The following is a 19,936-nucleotide window of genomic DNA, read 5'->3' on the forward strand; positions in this document are numbered from 1 at the left end:
GATCTAAACTCAGGTCTTCCTGATTCCAAGCCTAGTTAATGGAGCTGGGGAAGATAGCTGACGTGTTGAATGACGATCTCAGCTGGCTGGAGCATTAGCCTGCATCTCATGAAGTTGGACAGATGTAATCTTGGGTTAAAAAAAAATCAAATCTCACAATACAAGCTAAGGAAATTGTGGCTAGACTTTGCCTGAGAAAGATCTGGGGGTTTTAGTGGACCAAGGGCTTACTAGAGATAGTATGACACAGCAGTCAAAAAAGAGCAACTGGACTGCTTGGAACATCCTGTCCAGAACAAAGGGGACGATGGCTCTGTTGTCCCTCTGTCTTGGTCATCATGTCTTCAACATTGAATTCAGTTTGGGGCATGTTTTATGATGGGAGCGTAACCAGCACAGGGAGGGCCATGGAAAGCAGGCTTTAGAATGATTAAGGGAACTGGGGATGTCTGCCCTGGGAAAACAAAGACAGTGTGGATATGATACATCTTCAGGTAGAAACGAGAGGCAGGTTTGGTTCTCTCAGAACAGAAACTTCCTGATAGAGCTGCCAGAGGCCGTTCTTTGCTTGATTCTTATTAGAAAGTCATCCATTTTCCTACTTTCTCATTCAGTTACAGGGAAATTGCCATTCTAGGGAGTCTGGATGACCTCTTGTAGGGGAGGGAAGGGCATAAATAGCTCGGACTAGATAGCGGACAGTCCCTTGGAATTCTGCTTCTGTTCTAATGTCAGTCCTGGCTCTGCTATTCTAAGGTCCTTTATCCTTCAGACATGCCATATTCTAAACTCCCCCGCCCCCCAGTTCTGATTTTCTGTGTTCTAAAGGCCCTCTCAGCTCTGACATCCTGGGTTCTAAGAGCCCCAACACAGTACTCATATTCAGTCTGAAACTATCTGGTCCTGTTTCGGGATAACAGGACCTGGCTGGATCTCCTTCTCTTGAGGCCTGACTGTGCACATGTAGTGTTTTGTCCTAGGGGAAAGGTAAACAGGCCTTATCTGAGAGGCCCAGGGCTCCCTCTGACTTGAAAAGCTGTGTGCTCAGGCTGATAGTGACCCTGTCCTGTCTGGGGCCCTGGCTGTTTGGTGCCCAACCAACAGGTCCCCCCTGAACCCCCTGCACAGGCTGAAGGAAAAGGAAGAGATTTAGAGGGTAGGAATGACCACGAGACTCATAACCTGGGGCTCTTAAACTGTTCAAAAGTATCCTGGCAACTATTTCAATTTAAGGAATGTTCTTCCTGACCCCATGTATTTTTATTCATTTAACAAGAGAACCATAGACTTTAGCACACTGCCAGAGGGGTCCATGATGCAATAAGGGTTAAGAAGCCCCAACCTCTTATTTGGGATGAAGGGGTACTGTGGGACTCACAAAGGGATTTTGCTGGGTGGTGCCCCAGTTAAGTTGTAGAACCAGCCCTCCAGCCAAGGTCAGGTCTCTTCTTGGGGGAGGGGAACAGCCTGAAGCTGCTACACTCAGTAGAGAGCAGAGTGAAGGACTCCAAGCCAACAGATGAATTCAAGACATTTATTAATTGCCTACTGTGTGCAGTACCTTTGGCTTATCCTAAAGGAAGGCTTTGGGAGGGAGGTGGTGTTTGGACCTCCCTTCCCCTCCGTCTCAATCTCCAATCCCCCCCACCTTCTCTAGCCCTTTGGTCATAAGTAGCTCTCTTTTCCTTTCCTTAATTGCAACAAGCATTTATTAACCCTCCGCTATTTGTAAAATTGTTGGAGGATAGCCACGTCCCCATCTCAAGATTCTTATGCTCTGACAGGAGACTATGCACAAGAAAGATAACAAAGCAGGAAGCAATGGGGGAGGAATGACAAAGACAGTCTGAGGAGGGGGCTCTTGCTGACCAGGGTGGAGGTTCCTGGTAGAACCTTGTAGGGGTTTTCAACATTTGGGAAAAGGAGAGAGGCTTAGTGGGGTCCTCAAACTGTCTCCAGCAGAGACCCACAGATCGGCTTTCATGGGGCCCCATCTCTATCTTATATGGAGCCAAAGGTCCCTTCTGGGTGATAGTTCAGTCTGGTCTCTGGACGCCCCCCTATGGTCAACTATGGAATGGCTGCCTAAGAACAGAACCTTTCCACCAAGGCCTTGTGAGGGTCCTTACAATGGCAGAACCCAGAATATCTGGGATGCTGAAGGGGGCCTAGGAATACACCCACCCAATACACTTATTTTATAAGTGGGTAAACTTAGGCTGCTGGACTAGGAAGGGACCTGCCAAGTTTTCAAAATGCTCCTTGCTTTACCAACTCATCCATTTTCCAAAGTGACCACTAGGTCACTGGTGCGCCCTGGCCAAGGAAGCATCCAGGTCCCAAAAGAATGAGTCCTTGAGCTCTCAGCAGAGTGACTGGTACACAGTAGGCACTTAATAAATGCTTGTTGAAAGAGACAAAACACATCCTCTAGGACAGTGGCTCTCAAAGTATGGTCCAGGGATCCCTGGGGTCTGCAAGATCAAAACTATCTTCATAATAATACTAAGACATTTGAATTTCTAATACAGTAAATATCAGTAGATATAATCCAGAGAATCCAAAGCTCTTTAGGGAGTCCTCAATCATTTTAAGAGTGCAAAAGGGTCCTGAGACCAAGAAATTTGAGCCTTGCTGCTCTAAGCTCTAGCTGAGGAGAGGAGAGGGTTCTTGGTGGGCCAGCCTGGAACTGCAAGGCCTTGGTGCTTGTGCTCCTGGGATGGGCCCCCTCAGGACCAGGTGGACCGTCTTGCCACTTGAGGGGGGCTTCTCCATTTGCTCTTGTGAGAGGCAGGGCCCATGGGCCACACTCACTCTTGGGTTGAGGTTCACATGCTACCGGATCCATAGTTTGGGCTGATTGAAACCTCTGAGCTATTCCCTCCAAACACATTCAAACCCTTCCGGGCAGATCTTCCTCAGCTCTGGCCTCCCTGTGCTACCCCGATCCGACCCAGGGCAGGGGGAGCCTCCCTCAGGAAGCTTTCCCTGACCACAGGCCATTTACAGAAAGTATCTGCTCTTTGTGTATCATTCCTGCCCTTGGGTGTGTTATCACCTGGACTGCCAGGGCACAGACCAGCTTAGTTTCTCCCTGGGTCGCCTCCCCCCACCTTCTTCAGAGCTTCTTAGCCATTTCTGTGTGCCATAGACCCTTCGGATAGTCTGGTGAAGCTAGGGGCCCCTCAGAATCATGTTTTTAAATAACCGAAGCTCGGTAAAAATAAATTTGTCAGTTTTTCTCCCAAGTTTGTGGGGCCCCAGGGCCCCAGGTTAAGAAGCCCCAATCTTACACAAAGCTCTGCAAGCAGTGGGTCCCTGGGCTGTGTACACTGGTGCTGCAGGTCAGTGACTCCAGTCAGGGTCCTGGACTCTGAGTCTGGGTGTCTGGGAGGGGCCTGAGGGTGGGAAGGGGCACAGGTGGCCACCCAGCCTCATTCCCTCCCCTGGGGATCTCTAGTCAGTCCACCGTGGCAACAAAGGCCTTGGTGGAACCACTGATCCTCCTTCCTCTCCCTGGGGCCCTTCAAGGAGGGTCAGCTGAGATGTTGAGCCAAAGTGGGGTCTGGGACTCTGGGCTGGAGCTAATGGCAGTGAAACCTTGGCCACTCAGTTTGAATTCTCCAGCCAGGCTCTTGTGGCTGCCTCCATGGGGTCAGGAGAGAAGTGGAAAGGGTCCAGGGTCCAGAAGGGTCTTTGTCTTCAGACATTTCCTTCTTCTCACCCACATCCCAAGCTCCCCTCCCTTGAGCTGCCCAATTTACATCTTCACTATCAGACAGGGCAGGCCTCCAGAGGGATGACCGGGAGGAGGGAGAGGGCGGCCTCGGCTCCTTTAACCCATCCCACAGTATCCAGCAAGCAGCCGAGCCCTGACCCACCCCCCCACCCTGGAGGGGAGGAGGAAACCCCTATCTCAAGCGTTTCCCAACGCTCTGCAGAGACTCCAGTCAGTTCCCAGCCCAACAAAGACTCTCCCTCAGACCCCACCATCGGAAGCTGGCCAGTGGAACGGGGCACAGGGAGGCTGAGCCTCTGGAGCCCCTGGTTTCCAAGAGGTCCTAGCGGCTGAGCCCCTGCTGGGAGGCTCCCCCTCCCCTGAGAGGAAGCCCTTGGGGTTTGGGAGAGGCAGCCAGGAGCACTGCCTGCCGCCCGAGGACCATGCAGCCAGGGCACAGGGCCCCAGCTGAAGTAGGCCAGGCTCCACTCCGGCATCTTGAACTCCAAGAGAGATAACTGTACAGGGCTTTACAGAAAAAGCAAATGAGATCAGCCACACAATGGCTAAACATAAAAGGTCCCAGTCCAGTCTCTGTGCCCCAGCCGCCCAGGCTCACCCACTGTCTGGGGCCAGGCGCCGGCAGGGGGAGGTCCCCGTGCCCATGTCCCCAGCCACAGCGGGCACCTGGCATATGGCTTGGGTGATGAGGCTGGGCAGGGCCTGCAGGGTGGCCCCCAGAGCATCCAGCTTGGTCTCCAGGGCTGCGATCCGCTTCTCCAGGTCCTCACTGCGCCCCTGGAGCTCAGCCACCATGTCATACATGACGTTCTGGGTCTGAGGAGGACACGGATGGGGTTTGAGGGCCTGGCCCTGGGCTGGGGGGGCCTCTCTCCTCCCAGGGAGGGATCCTGGCTGGGAGAGTTTGCCAGAAAGCCGTCTTAGGGCTTGGACCCCACCCTGCTCCCTCCAGCACTGCGGTGGCATCGGGCACAGGGCCTCCACCACAGGGCAGCAGCTGGCTGGCACTCAGATGCTCATACAAGCCTGGGAGTCCCAGAATACCCAGGAGTATTTTCAACTGGGAGAAGTCCCTTTGCCCACCCCAAGCACAGGAATTCCCTCCAAAGACTGAACTCCCTGCCAGTATACGTGCCAGCTCCTGCCACCCCAGCCAGTGCCCCCTCACCTTAGCCAAGTCTACCAGAGTGTTAGCCTGGTCACTCAACTTCCTCTGTTCCATCTTCACGCTCCTCAGCCTACAAAGACATGGGGTGGGGGGAGAGGGATGAGGAGCTGAGATTGGGGGCCAGAGTTGGGAGCAGTCCAGGGGTCTCGTCCCCTTCATGCAGAGGTCCCCTCCCAACCCTTCCATCCAGCCCGAGGGATATGTCTCATAGGACATGCAGCAAAAGAATGAGGTGGGAAGGGGTAGCCTGTAGAGCAATGGAGGGTTTCGGGGGGGCGGTTCCCCCGGGGCCCCCTCATTTCCTCCACTCTTTCCGCTCCTAGTTGTGATCCACCTGGAGTCAGAAACAAAGCTGGCATCGTGGTGCGGGGCATGGCGACAGAACAGTGAGGGAGTGAATGGCTTGCCGGCTGCTTCCCTCCCCTCCCTGAGAGGCAGCCCCAGGACCCAAAGCCAGGCCAGGGGAGGAGGCCCTGATGTTGAAGGTGCAAGGTGATGGGTGTTTGGCTATGCCCCTGAGCCCCTTCTGTCTGGACCAGCCCTAGGGGCAGAAGCTGTCCTGCTCCCCGACCTGAGCAAGTGTTCCGGGCCTGGCAGACAGGCAGTGGTTTTGGGGCACCCTCTGCCTGCCCCTCACCCCAGGAGGCCTCCTTAGACCAGCTTGGTCTCTGGGTCCTGGGCCCCATCCTTGGGTGGGGGTTCTCCCTAGGGAGGGGGAAGAAGGGGCTGCCAGTGGATCTCATGGCCAAAGATGGGCTGATCATGTCTCCCCCCTGTCCCTCCCCTGATGCAGAACCATGCAGATTGTGGTCAAGCAACCGACCCCCAGTGGGGGGGGGACTTACTTCTGAGCCCTGGTGGGACCAAGCAGAGCAAAGAAATCACAGTGTAGATTTTAATCAGCGCCTGCCCCAAAGCACGGTGCCCACCTCTGCCACCCTCCCACCACCCCAACAACACACCAAAGGGGAGAGGCCAGGCTACATTAGCCATGGGGACCATTATCAAGAATCCAGGGCATCTGACCAATGGCCAGTGTCCTTGACTAGACTCCTCCCAACTTGGACTCTTCAGATGACAAATTGGCTGGCCAAGCCCTGAGCCCCCTGCACAGTTCAGACTCTCACCCAGTAAAGGAATGTGGCCAAAGGGCAGACGGCAGAGCCCTGGCCTGAGCAGACCATCTACGTCCCCAGCCCACAAAACTGACCAATCTGGGGTTCCCACCTCCATCCCAGAGCCCAGGGAAAGAGACAGCTCTTGGGGCTGAAGGGATCCCAGGGTCCTTGCCACTCCCACCACTGCACAGAGGAGGTCCAAGTCTCTAGCCCCCTCCAATGAAGGTCCCAGTGTTGGGGTTAAAAGAAACAGCTGCCAACACAAAAGCTGACTGTAGATTAGGGTATAAAAACCTCACAATTAAATGTAGAAAGGCAGAAATATTAAATATATCTTTCAATCAAGAAGCAATTAAAAAGTCCATGTAATAAAAGATGATAGAGGGGCAGACCAATCCTAAAGAATGAGTGTGTCAAACAAGAAATCATCAAAACAATAATTTCATCCAGGAAAACGATAAATATGAGACAACATACCAAAACTTAAGGGATGAAGTCAAAGCAATTTCTTAGGGGAAATTTTATATCTTTAAATGCTTATACAAATAAAATAAAGAGGAGAGCAATAAACTGGTCATACAACTAAAAAGAGCTAGAAAAAAGAACAAATTAAAAATTTCCAGTTAAATAACAAAAAAAATCAAGGGAGAGATGAAAAAAATTGAAAGTAGGAAAAACTAATAAACAAAATTTAGAAGTTGGTTTTATGAAAAAATAAAATAGATAAACCTTTGGCTAATCTGATTAAAAAAGAAAGAAGAAAATCAAATTACTATAGTAGCAAAAATGAAGACTGAATTCACTACCAGTTAAGAGGAAATTAAAATCATTCAGAGCTATTTTTCCCAACTGTATGCCAATAAATTTGACAATCTAAGTAAAATTGCCCAGATTAACAGAAGAGGAAAAAAATACTTAAATAACCCTATTTTAAAAAAGAAATTCAACCAAAGCCATTAATGAGCCCCCTAAGAAAAAAATCTCATGGTCTGATGGATTTATAAGTGAATTCTACCAAACATTTAATTCCTATACCATATAAACTATTTGGGATAAAAGAAGCAGTTGCCCTCAAGGCTCTCAGGGAGGCTGACTCCTACACTAACCCTTTTCATCTGTGGCTTTTGGGGCTCTCTGGAGGGAGGGGGTCTTTCCTACCTTCTTATTAAGGCACCCATTGGGAGAGTCTAGGATTTGTGCTTCAATCAAAAGCACCCCAAATCCTGGGTTAGCTTCCCTCTCACCTGCTTGCACCCCTAACTTCCCCATTTCACCCACCTACTTTTCTCCTGTTCATGGAGTGTACAGATCAGGGGCAGAATCTCCCTCCAGTCTGGACTCCCTTGGGGTCCTGCTATGAGGTCCTTCACTGACCACCCCACAGCCAGCTTGACCTCAGCGGGGAGATCCAAGGCTAGGAGCCCCGGGTTCTATTCCTAGCTCTTTCACTGACTCATTTATGAAGAGTGACCTGAAGATTATCTCTCTCCACCCCACACAGTCATAACCCTTCCCAGTGAGCCCAACTCCTTCAGCCCAGCCTGGTTATCTCCAAAGATGGTCAGATCCTGGATCTTGCCATTGTCCACAAGAGCCAGACTTCCCTATCCAAGCCCTCCAAGACACCCTCCTGGGGTCCTAAGCCCTCACCAGCTTATCTCTTCTGCCATCTGATCCCTCCCTGCTCTTCATCCTCCCTGGGACCTCTCACCCCTCCCCAGGTCATCCCCTTGGCCCTGCTTCCATTGTCCTTCTTCCTGACTGCTGCCTCTTGGTGAATCAGCTCATTTCCTTTACTCTGTGTTCAAATCTCTCTCCACCCTCCATGTCCTCTGTCACTCCCCCATCTGCCCCACTCCCTCCTATTTATGGGTTGGGAGAAGGCATGAAAATCGATGACCGGTTCATCACCAATTTATGTTCCATCCTGTCAGCCAGGCCCTCCCTGCACGAGCAAGCCTCTTCTACCTCACTGATCGCCCCCACCCTCAACTCATGCTTTACTAAGGAAAGCACAGGGTGGTCTCTTTTCCCTCTGCCACTTTTCAAGTTACCCACACAGCTTCCCCCACCATCTCTTCTTTCATCCTGTCTTGCAGAAGAGGTGGCCCTTCTTTGTCAAGACATCCTTGATCACACCCCACCTTCCTCAGTAGGCTGCCCCATCTCTCTCTCTCTCCCCCCCTCTCCTGGCTGGGTGCCCATGTCTTCCCCAGCCTTCATAAAGCTCCTGCTTGATTCCACTTTCCCCCATGTCACCTAACATCCTCTTCTTTCTGCTCCCCTTCTAGGCCAGATTCCTGGAGAAGCCATCCACACCTCCTGTCATTCCTTGCCATGCCTCCTGCAAGCTGGCTTCCAACTCATCATGTGACTGAAACTTCTCTAAAATTGCCAATTATCTCTTAATGGCCAAATCAAATGGTTTTTTTCTCAGTTCTCACCTTTCCTGACCTCGCTAAGTGAGGCCTCTGATCCCATGGATCATCACGGGCTTTTCCTGCCTATTCTCTGTTTTCAGGACGTGGCTCTCTCCTGGTTCTCTGATCATCTGAGGGCTTCTCAGTCTCCTTTAGGGCCCCTCCACCCCCACTGCTCGTCCTTCCCTCAGAGATTGTCTTCCATCTACTCAGGCCTGGGTTTCTTTCTTTGTGTCTCCAGCACAAAGTAATGATAAAAGAAATACTTATTAACTACCTGAGAACCAGAGGAGACAAGTCTGGGTTCATGGTGCTTTCTAGAAATGTTTCCTTAACACAAAACAGAGGCCCCCTAAATAACAATAGAATTATCCAGTGTTTGTACCACCAGGAGGCAGGTGGGGCAGGGGAAGGGACCCTCACTTGCAGAGACTCTCTCTAGGATTCCATCCCCCCTCTCATTCTCCATCCTGTGCCCCCCCCCATTAATAGGCAGCAGAAGTGTCCCCCAGGATGGCTGAGCCCTTCCTGGCCAGCTCTGGCTCTGCTATGCTGGGTAGGAATGTCTCCTTATCATCCCTTTATCAATAATGCTTAGTGTACACAGCAGGTGCCTAATCCATGCCTGCTGAAGGAAGCACATATAGCTCAGTGGGATGAACCCTCGCCTGGGGAGTGGGGAGAGCCGAGTTCACACTCCAGCTCCATCATCTGGTGACTGTGACCCAACTAAGACAAGACAAGACATTCATTAGAACTCCCAGTGTCCCCATTTGTAAAATGGGCCCAAGCTCTGGGCTCCCTACTGGGGGAGGGGGGGTGTCCTCAAGAGCAGTGTACTGTCAGCGTGGGGGCTCCTCCTGGGCCAGCTGGGCCTACCACTGCCCCTTTCCAACTGAAATAGGGAATGCTGGCAGGGAAATTCTTTCCTTGAAGGTTCAGCTCCAACGCCACCCCCTCCAGGAGGCCCTTCCTGGTTCCCCCTTCCTCTCTAACACGGTTTGTAAAGTGCTTTACTAATATTATGTCACCTGGGGGCAGGTGGTGTTATCATCCCTGTCTTACAGATGAGGAAGCTGAGGCTGAGAGGTCCACGACTTGCCTAGCTAGCTGTCTGACCCACCAGCTCCCCTCCTGTGTTCAATTCCAGCCCTGGGTAGTTTCTGTTTATGTTGTACCACCAGGTACTATTTATGTCTCTCCCTTAGACTGGGAGGGCAGGGGTTGGGTCCCAAGGGCACAGCCCAGCGACTGGAGGCTGAATTGATGTGCCTCTGATTTACCTGGAACTCAGGGAACAACTTAGTCTCTCTCTCTTTTTTAAGGTTTTTGCAAGGCAAATGGAGTTAAGTGGCTTGCCCAAGGCCACACAGCTAGGTAATTATTAAGTGTTTGAGGCCGGATTTGAACTTGGGTCCTCCTGACTCTCCATACCCACTTGTCCCCTCTCAGTTGGAATCATGGCACTGGTGCCAGTCATGCCCTCAAATCCTGTTCCCTCTCAGCACCAAGTTACAAAGTTAGGAGGTGGGTGCAAGGGGAGGGGCTAGGGTCCTCATCTTCCAGCTGAAGTAGCCAAGGCCAAGAGGCAGCGAGTCACCTAGCTTTGGGGGCAGTGCCCAGCCAGTCCTTGAAACCTGACCTCCTGACTCCAGTCTTGGCCTCCATCACACTCACTCATTTATGCAGCAAATTTATTCAATTATGTTTCAGAATAAAATTAATTTTCAGGCAGCTTTAATATCAAAATTGAGTGAAGCACACAGCCACCAAACAGGGAGGAAAAGGTGGTCTTAGGTCTTGATCAACTCTGGTCAGGCAGCCAGGAAGCTGCAGCCCAATGCTCTTTCCTACTCTGGCCCCCAGCCTCAGTCCTGGGCCTGTGATCCCCCACCCCATGCCTCTAACGAGCACTTGGAGCCATCCCACAAAGGTAGGTGTGATGAGCTGGTCCTCCCCTTCCCCCTAATGGGGCAGTCAACCTTCCAAGCGCCCCATCTTTTCTGGTGTTCCTCTGCACTGGCCATTGTCCAGTGTCCAAACCTGACACAGCTTAGACTCTTTTTTTTTTTGGCAAGGCAATAGGGTTAAGTGACTTGTCTAAAGTCACAAAGGCAATTATTGTCTGAGTCTGGATTTGAACTCGGGTCCTCCTCACTCCTGGGCCAGTGCTCTATCCACTGTGCCACCTACTGCTCCCCACAGCTTAGACTCAATCCTTTCTACGGCCAAGTCCAATCGGCCTATCTTCCTTCAAGGCTCCTTTGAGGACTGAACCCTTCTCCCCGCCCCCCCCCCCCCCACTAGGGTTGCTGGGTCAGCCTTTGAACCAGTCTCCCTTTCTCTCTCTCCCTCCTCTTTTCTAGAATGGACTTCTGGTCAAGTTCCTACTCTCAGCTGAAGGGGAACGGCCCCACTTCTTAGTCTGCTAATCAAGGCCCTTTTGTGGTCTAACATCGTCAAGGAAATGGCTGACCTGAGAGCTGGAGAGCCGGGCACCAGTCCTGGCTTTGCCACAGATTCAGCATAATCGTGGCCAAGCTCTTTCCCCTTTCAACCTTCCCTCATCTGTAAAATGAAGGGTGTGGCCTAGACCCACTCAGAGGCCCTCGCACTGCTTGTGGTGCCATGATGCCCTTTCTGACGTGGCTCCAGATGGCCTTTCCAGACTGATCACACATCCCTCCCTCCCCCACATTGTCCCAATCCGACTTTCCTATCTGCCACAGGGCACACCATCTCCTGTGCCTACCAAACGATGCCTAGCACAAAGTAGGCACCCACAAATCAATGACCATGGATGTGTCACCTCCCAGGGACAAGGCACCACTGACTCAACGCACTTATCAAGGGCCTTACCCATAGTGGGCAATAAATAAACGTGTGTTGGATTAGTCCCAAACTCAGCTTCCAATCCCAGCCGAGCCTCCAATGGGACAACATGACTTGACAGACCTGGGGCATGCCTTTCCTGAGCTGTGGGACCTAGGACATCACCAAAGGATAGTAGAGCTGGGTGCATGGTCACCAAGGAGGGGAGAGCTAGGCCCAAGCCCTCACCTTGTTTCTCCTGCCAGCCCATAGGTGGACTGTCCAGCAGCCCTGGTGGTTCATGTGGATTCAAAAAGGGGAAGGACAGACCCGGAAACAGAAGCAGGGAAGGTGTTTCACTTACTGATGGATGGCCTGAAGGAACTTACGCTGGTGTTTCCGAACTCGGGCATGGTCGGGCTTCCTCACCAGCTTGGTGTGTTTGTAAATGAGCCACGTTTCCCTGAGTACGTTGGCGGCAGCATTTTTGACCTGGGCCAGGGTAAGACCGATGATCAGTCTTGGGACGTGGGCACGAGGGCACTTTCCTGGGATTCCTTGTGTCCCCTTTCCCCTTATTAGTCCTCTGGAGCAATCTTTAGACTGAGTGCAGAGGTTCACCTCTCTGCTCGTCCGTGTGGCCCAGGGGGGTGGGCAAACAAGCCAGAGAGAGGGCAGCTGTAGACAGCCTGGAAGAGAGGACTAGAGGCCTCTGCACCTGGCAGAGCCAGTGGGCAAATGCTGGAAGGGGACAGATGAGCACTCACCCGCTTGGTGAGCTGAGTATCCATCATGAAGTTGTGAACGTGCTTCTCTGCCTTAGTGAGCTCCAGTTTCCGAGCCACCACGGCCACCACCAGAGCTGTGCAGCCAGCGCCCTGCGGGGGGTAGGGGATTAGGAAGAGGCGGTGACCAGTGGGGACACAAACCCCAGGCCCCTTCTCTCCTTGTTCCCTCCCCTCTCCCAATTCTAGAAAGTCTTCCTTGACTAAGCCAGGCCTCCAGGTTCTCTTTCTGTTCTTCTGGACATAAAGGATGCTCCTGGTACCTTTCAAAGTTGTATCTTTAGGAGTGAGGTCTCCTACCTCAGAGTCCCTCATAGGCCCCTCCCAAAACCCCAAAGCAGGGAAGGGGCAGGAGATGCCCCCTAGAGCAGGCACTGCATCTACTCTCTACCTAGGACAGGGAGATTCCAAACAAGGGTAAGCCCCCTTACCATGATGCCTGTGAGGAGACAAACGCCTTTCCCGCAGTAGGTGTGGGGCACCATATCCCCATAGCCAATGGACAGAAAGGTGATGGAGATCAGCCACATGGCCCCCAGGAAGCTGCTGGTCACCTCCTGTTTGTCATGGTACCTATAGGGAAGGGAAGGGTGAGGTCAGGGCATACTCATGGCAGCTTCTCCCACCCTGCCAGCTGCCAAAGTAGGACTCCCCCCGCCCCGGCTCAGGCTCTGTGTGCTCCCAGGCAGGAGCCAAAGTAGGAAGACTCGTGGTCTGAGCAGGAAGGTTCTGACAACAAAGGAAGGTTTTATGTGGGCCCAGAGGGGAGAAGGGCTCAGAGCCTCCTTCCAGCTCCAAGGAATCCAATCCTCCCTTAGCCCCTCCCCACTGGGGTGAGAGGGGACTTTAACTGGTCCCACTCCCCCTGGCCAGGAGGCAGAGACTGAAACACCGCCCCCCCCCCGGAAAGACAAAGTGAAACACAGACAATTGGCAAGAGACACTGGCGCGGCGGCAGCAGGCACCAGAAGCTGCAGCAGGGGAGAGGAGGAGATTCAGGCTGGACATAAGGAAGGGCTCACCTGGCCAGTGGGAAAGCTACAAGGGACGACTGAGACATGAGGAGGTGGGGGAGGATTGTTCCCAACCAGGTGGGAGGGCAGGGGGACAGGTCTGCTTAGCCTTGAGACTTTGCAGTGTCTCATAGCTCCTTTTACCCTCCAATGAGAGAGGCAGGGAGGGAGGGTGGAGAGGGAATATACACCCATTTTATGGGCGGGAAAACTGGGACCTAAGAGGGTCTCTCCTGATGCTTAGTCTATTTGAAGGGGAGGGAGACAGAAGAAAGTCTTGGATTTATTTGGGGAATGGAGGGGGCGCAGAGGGAAGCAGAGAATGGACTCAGGAATCTCAGAATAATCAGCCTGTGGGGATTAGGGTAAAGTAGCTGAAGGGAGGGAGGACATTCCCAGGGTAGATCTGGGTTCAAGCAGACTGTGTCCCCCACCCTCAAAGTTGGCCACAGAATTCCGGTAGGAACAGTGACGTGAAGGGCTGAGTGAAAATTCCTTGCTTCTGGAAAGCCCTTCCCCTCTCTACCTGTACTCTGGGGCTCTTAGTCAGACTGTACCCACAATACCAAGCAAAGATTCCCCCCAATCCTGACCAAACCCTACCTGCTTCACCCTGGTGGGGCACCCCCAAAGCGGCTGAACACAGAGAAGGGACTGAAGACACTGGGAGGGCCAAGGAAGCCTCTCAGGAAGGGGACAGATGAGGGGTCATGCGGGGCAGAGGGGCTAAAAGGACACACCCACAGAGGAGATACAGGCAGCTTTAAGCAAGCTGGGCTGAGAATTTAGGATTGGCCGCTTCTCAACCCCAACACACACATACTTCCCAGGCTCCATCCCCCCACTTTCCAGGGATCAGAGGCGAGGCAGGAAGTGACCTTTGAAGGGAGTTGTTTGGAACCTCAGAGAGGTGACGGGATGCGCTACCTTCACCCCGGAGGACCCAAGGGTTGGCTCTGCCTTGAGCTCAGAGGCAGCCTGGGATGGGCTTCTGGAAGTCCGGGGGGGGGGGGGGGATGGGAGGGTAGGATGTGCTGCTACCCGGATCCTGGAGAGTAAATTTCTTATGGGGGAGGTGTCTAAGCCCTCCCTGCATGGGCCTGGCCTCCCTACGGGGACTCTAGAGCCGAATTTCCTTATGTAATGCCTCGGTCCATCTCTGCTAAGTCCACACACCTAGCTCTGCCCCCCAAGGCCAAGCAGGCCAAGACTAATCCTTCTTTAGTTGAAGGAGCTAGAAACAAGAGGAGAAGGGGAGGGAAGAGACTCTGGGAAGGTCCCTAAACACTGAGCTAGGCCTGTCCTTGTCCCACTGAAACTCCCTGCCCATCCTTCAAGGCCCACGGAAGCCCTGCCTCTCCCACACAAATAGAGATGACTTAGGGAAGATGGTGCCTTTGTTTTCCGATCTCTGCCCTGCTGCCACTGGGCAAACAGAAGAAACTGGCTATTGGGTGATCCTGGAGAGCGGCACAAAAACTAAAGAGGGAAAGTGATGTGGGAGGGGGGCAGTATATACAGGACTGTGCCATAATGGGACAAGCTGTCTAGGCAGGCAGAGAATTTCCAAGCCCAAGGGTGTCCAAGTGGAGGCTGGACACCCACTCTCAAGGGATTCTTGTCCTTGAGCTTCCTAAGAGACCCCTTTCCAACTCCAAGGAGCTAAAATTCTATTTTAGGAAGCCCTTCTATGAATTCATGTCTATTTGGACCACAGTGGGACCTCAAAAACCATGCAGCTCCATCCCCTCATTTTAGAGATGGCGAGCCCAAGACAAGTGTGAACCAGAGCGAGGATGCGACCCTGGCTCGCTTGACTCCAAAGCCAGTGCGAGGCAGCCTTTCGCTGGGATGCTAGCCACCCCCACCCCAACGTGATTCTGAATCATCTGATTCCCCCTCTCTGCCAAGTCCTATGTCCTCACCCAGACTTGAAGCTCTAGGGGCTTCACCTTACCAAGGAAATGTGGGGTCTGAGCAGGGCAGGGCAGGGGGATCTTGTACTGGTCCTAGATCTTTCTCCTGGCACTAATGGAGCATCCCTAACCAGGGTCAGAAAGAAGGCATGAGGGGGCTGGCCCAGACAGGCTGGAGAACAGCCAGACCACGGGGTTCCTGTCTTCCTCTCAAGTTCAGGGTAGAGAAATGATGCCCCTATTCCAGGTGGGAACGAAAGGAGGTGAGAGATGGGCTGATACCTGAGATCCCATTGGAGCTGGGCTGTGGCAGCAGGATCATGGATCTGTCTCCCAGAGCAGTGGTTCCAACCTTCCAAGGTTCATACTCCCTGGCCTCACAGCCTCTGCCAAGGAGCCTCTCCCCCCTCCCTTGCCCCCTTCCCTTAGCCCACCCTCCTGCAGCCACAGCAGCTAATCATAAATTCTGACGGGCATGAGTCAGGGAAGGGGTGGGGGGAGCAGAACAGCTCTGCGCTAGGGAGGCCAACTCACATTTTTTCCCTACCAGATGACGGAGCAAGGGGAGGGAAGAGGAGAGGTGGTTAAATGAAGCATCTGCCTACCCTCTGGGGAGACAGAGAAAGGGGGTTGGGAAGCCAGAGACCCACACCTTCCACCAGGTTGCCAAGGCTCCTTGCCCCAGGTAGCAAGCATGATGCCACCTGGGTCAAATGCTTCTAACTCTGAGCTGGGCTCCAATGAGGGAACAGATAGAAGGGGGGGGGTCCTTTGCCCTAAAGAGGACAAGGCAGACAACAGTCTGTCAGCTTCTCTGGCCCCTGGGGCTGCTTAGAAGAATGATGGCCAAGAGGAATCGGAAAGAGAAAAGGGGGGACAGGATGGAGCAGGGAGCTCCTGTGTCAGGGAGGTGAAGAGTTGGGGTAGCAGACAGAGGTCTGTCCAGGACAAGGAAATAACTTACACCCCAGTGTCTCTGAGAACTTGGGGTACCAGACTCAGGATATAAGAGACCTTAGGAGTCTTGGAAGATCAGTGGTCACAGAGGGCCTCAGGAGCAGAGAGGTCCTAGGGTGGGGAGCCCTGAAGGCTGCAGAGACATGTGATATTAGTCACAGAGGGACTCAGATAAGAGGAGGATTGGGGGAAGTTACTGAGGGCCTCAAGGGAACAGAGTTGCGGAGGGCTCGGAGAGGAGCCCACAGGGAAAACTAGTACAGAAAAGAAGGTTGGGGGCAGAGGCCTGCTCAGGATGATAGAATTGGGGGGATCACAGAGAATCTAGAGAGAAATGGAAATCAGGACTTCACTGAGATTGGAAGGGGGAAGGGAGGAAAAGTTGAGGATCACAGGGAGTCTAGGAGTTAGAAGAGCTGAGTCAGAGGGAGGCAGAGAACCTGCAGGGAAAGGGGAGTCAGGACCATGTTGGGGGGAAGAGTTGGGGAGTCACATCCTCAAAGTGGGAGTGGAGGTCATACCAAGGATGGAAAGGGGAGAAAAGCTGGGATCACAAGAATCTTGAGTGGGTGGGGAAGTGCTGAGGTCTCAAAGGTTCAGTATGAGGGACTTAACTGGGGGGTCACAGGGACCCCCCCAAGGGAAGGGGAATTCAGGGCCACACTAAAAGAACTGGAGGTCATGGGGACCCTGGCTCAGAGCCTTAGTATGAGGGTTTAATTCGGGGTCACAAGGACCCCCAAAGGAAGAGAGAATCAAAGCCCCACTGACTTTGGAAGGGGGAGAAAAAAAGAAAGCCCCAGAGGCACTGGGCCCACCTCTCGCAGACGCGTACGGTCCAGGCAGCGATGATCCAGGAAGAGATGCTGAAGACAAGCAGGACTGTGCCAGGACAGATGGTCATGAGTGTCTTCATGACAAAGCGGGTGTCGAAGTGGATCTTGTTGAGGGCCCCGATGCTTCTGGATGAGGCGTCCGTGAAGAGCTTGCTGTGGAGGAGCATGACTCGGCCGATGAGGTAGAGGCGCAGGAACATGGGGATGGAGAGGATGACATCCACATCGGCGTCGGCCACCGAAGTGGTGTAGGTAAAAGCCAGGCGGGCCGTCCAGGTGAAGAGGTACTGGCCGGGGACGGGGTGCACTGCACACACGGCCAGTTCCAGCGCGATGAAGAAGATCCGCTCATAGGTCATGGCAATGCGCCAGTCGTCAGCCCCATTGTCCACCATGAATAGCTGCAAAGGGAGGAGGGAAGAGACTCAGTGTTGGGGGAGAGAGGGGGGAGGAGGAGACCGGCCAAGCCCCTGGTGCAGGTGGAGAGGGAAGGGAGCATACTGAACTCAGACCTTTACAACTATTATCTCATTTGATCCTTTAAACTCCCCAGGGAGGGAGGGGCTTAATACCCCCATTTAACAGTTGAGGAAACTGAGGCAGAGATTAAATGACTTGCCCAGGGTCATTCAAGCCAGCTAGTGTCTGAAGCTGAATCTGACCTTGGGTCTCTCAGACTGGGCCCAGTATGTTCTGGTCACACTGAACCATCTCGTTGCCCAAGTAAATAAGGTTTCCCAAGTCAAGAACATCAGACCAAAAGACCTTTGAGGAAGAAGAGAAAACAGCAGAGCTCCTTTGGAAGTATATTACCAAAGTCACTTCCTGAGCCACCCTGACTGCTGACAAACCAATGCAGGTGGCGAGAGAGGGACCACGCACAGCCGGGCAGGACAGACACTGGACATCCCCTCTCACAGATGGTTCTGATGAGTTGTGTCTGTCACCAGGGAGGACTTGTCCTGGTGGTGGGCTGGGAAATAACTGGCTGAAGCAGACAAAAGGCATCAACAAAATGCATCTTTGAATCCATGTCCTTTGACCCTGTGGCTCCTCTCCTGGATATTTGTTCCAGGGGAAAGCAGAGATGGTGGGAAAGGTCTACATGCAAACCTGTCCTAGAAGCAACATGCTTCATGGCAGGAAAACTGGGAATGGCCAAAGAAAGCCTGTGATGGGAGGATGAAGAGGAAGGATGGAGATGAAGAATCCAGAGAAACACTGGAAGATTTGTAAGAAGGGATGCTGAGCAAAGTCAGAAACCAGAACAATCTGTGCAAGGACTGAAATAATGTAAATGAAAAGACAGCCAGTGTGGCCCCTCCTCTCAGGAGAAAGGGAATGGGCTATAGGTACAGAACCAGGAGCAGACAGCCAGAATGGTCAATAGGCTGGTTGGTTTTGCTAGCCAGGGAGCATTTTATTATGGAGAAGGGACATTGGGAAGTGAAAATAGCATAAAAAAGCATTATTAAGTGTTTAATTTTTTTGGGTTTCTTTTTTACAAGGCAATGGGGTTGAGTGATTCACCCAAGGCCACACTGCTAGGTAATTATTAAGTGTCTGAGGCCGGATTTGAATCCAGGTACTCCCTTATTATTTATCGGGGCAGCTAGGTGGTGCAGTGGAGAGAGCACTGGCCCTGGAGTCAGGAGCACCTGGGTTCAAATCTGGCCTTAGACACTTAATAATTACCTAGCTGTGTGGCCTTGGGCAAGTCACTTAACCCCATTTGCCTTGCAAAATCTTAAAAAAAATTGTCAAGAGCTAGGAGGGCCCTTAGAACAGGGCATGTCAAGCCTGGGAGGACCCTTAAAACACAAGATATCCAACCTGGGAGGGTCCTTAGAACATAGAATGTCTAAGCTTAGGGGTCCCTTAGAACACAGAAGGTCAGAGTTGAGAGGATATTTAGAACAGGGAATGTTAAGGCTGGGAGGGTCCTTAGAACACAGAATGTCCAAGCTTGGGGGTCTCTTAGAAAATAGAAGTTCAAAGTTTGGGGGGCTCTTAGAACATAGGAGGTCAGAGCTAAGGAACATAGGAGGTTAGAGCTGAGAGGGTATTTAGAACAGGGAATGTCAAAGCTGGGAGGGCCCTTAGAACACAGAATGTCAGAGCTCAGGGGCTCTTAGAAGAAAAGATGTGTCCATTTTCAGACCATGACTGGCCTATACACAATAATTTTAATAGTAAAGCTCAGAGTGACCCAAGAACTCCTGATATCACTGAAGAGAAAATACACACAGATTCCTGAAAATATTTAGATGAGACCATGAAAAGTATCTGAAGGAGTCTGCCTTTGATACCCAAGTCATTCCTCTCTTGAGCCTTGTTGGTTATCACGAAAATAAGAAATGTAACCAAGAATGTTTGTCACAACAAAGTTGTCATCCATCTAGAGTGAAGTTTACTAGGAGCCCACACTTACACAGATCCTTCCAATTGTAAAAGAACAAAGGCAAAGAACAACCTGATAAGAAAGACAAGTCCAAAGGAAAGAAAAGGAAAGGAAAGACTGTTTAAAGTTTAAACAGGAAGCATCATAGCAATTGGTTGGAAAAGGAAAAGGAATCTAGGATTTGACCTGTATTCAGGAGTTTAGAGATATTGATCAATTAAATGACTTGATAAATTAATCAATTAAATTGATAAAAATGACTTTACTCAAATTGATAAAAATGACTTAATAATTAGTTAATTAAAAAAAAAACAACTTGAATGCTCAGGGTCCCAAATGGAAATGAAAAGTTTGATGTCAAGGTCAAGAAGCTAGAAAAAAACAGTAAAAAGGAATGGCAAATTTGGCTCAGTTAGAATCCTTGCCCCCCCATCTTCTTGGTCTTGATGGGAAGGAAAGTTTTCTCTCCCTGATCAGTTGTAAGAAAGGATGAATACTTAGGCCAGTTACTTAGACATACTCTTTAGCAGAAAGGGGTCTACTGATGCTAGAAACTGAGCAAGAAAAGGATGCTGAGCTTGGAGAAGGCAAAGAGTCTCAGGCCTTCCCAGGGTATTACAGGTCGCCATTTAAATCAATGCAGGCTACACTCACGCCTTTTGCAAGGAAGCTTCCCTCTGGATTCCCAATAAAACCTCCAGCAGTTTTCTGAAACATTGGAATGAAACTCTCAGCAGACAGTTCTTTCTCATGAAATGTGTTTAGTCTTTTC

The 19,936-nt window shown here is 51.7% G+C and overlaps 1 protein-coding gene across 3 annotated transcripts in view; it reads right to left on the reverse strand.

Moving 5' to 3' along the window:
- Positions 1-1,520: 1,520 nt before the first annotated feature.
- The window catches only part of KCNN1 (potassium calcium-activated channel subfamily N member 1), a 36,386-nt gene continuing 17,970 nt past the window's right edge, over positions 1,521-19,936 (reverse strand). For 2 of the 3 annotated variants that reach the window (XM_074204843.1, XM_074204842.1), the window contains exons 4-9: positions 16,746-17,164; positions 12,473-12,614; positions 12,024-12,134; positions 11,621-11,748; positions 4,908-4,977; positions 1,521-4,555 (exon numbers count right to left, since the gene is read on the reverse strand). In XM_074204843.1, coding sequence (XP_074060944.1) covers positions 4,334-4,555; positions 4,908-4,977; positions 11,621-11,748; positions 12,024-12,134; positions 12,473-12,614; positions 16,746-17,164 — 1,092 coding nt within the window. In that variant the 3' untranslated portion in view covers positions 1,521-4,333. The remainder of the gene's footprint in view (positions 4,556-4,907; positions 4,978-11,620; positions 11,749-12,023; positions 12,135-12,472; positions 12,615-16,745; positions 17,165-19,936) is intronic. The other variant, XR_012472152.1, reaches the window with a different exon arrangement.

The sequence above is a fragment of the Macrotis lagotis genome, chromosome X (genome assembly GCF_037893015.1).
Source record: "Macrotis lagotis isolate mMagLag1 chromosome X, bilby.v1.9.chrom.fasta, whole genome shotgun sequence".
Taxonomy (NCBI): domain Eukaryota; kingdom Metazoa; phylum Chordata; class Mammalia; order Peramelemorphia; family Peramelidae; genus Macrotis; species Macrotis lagotis.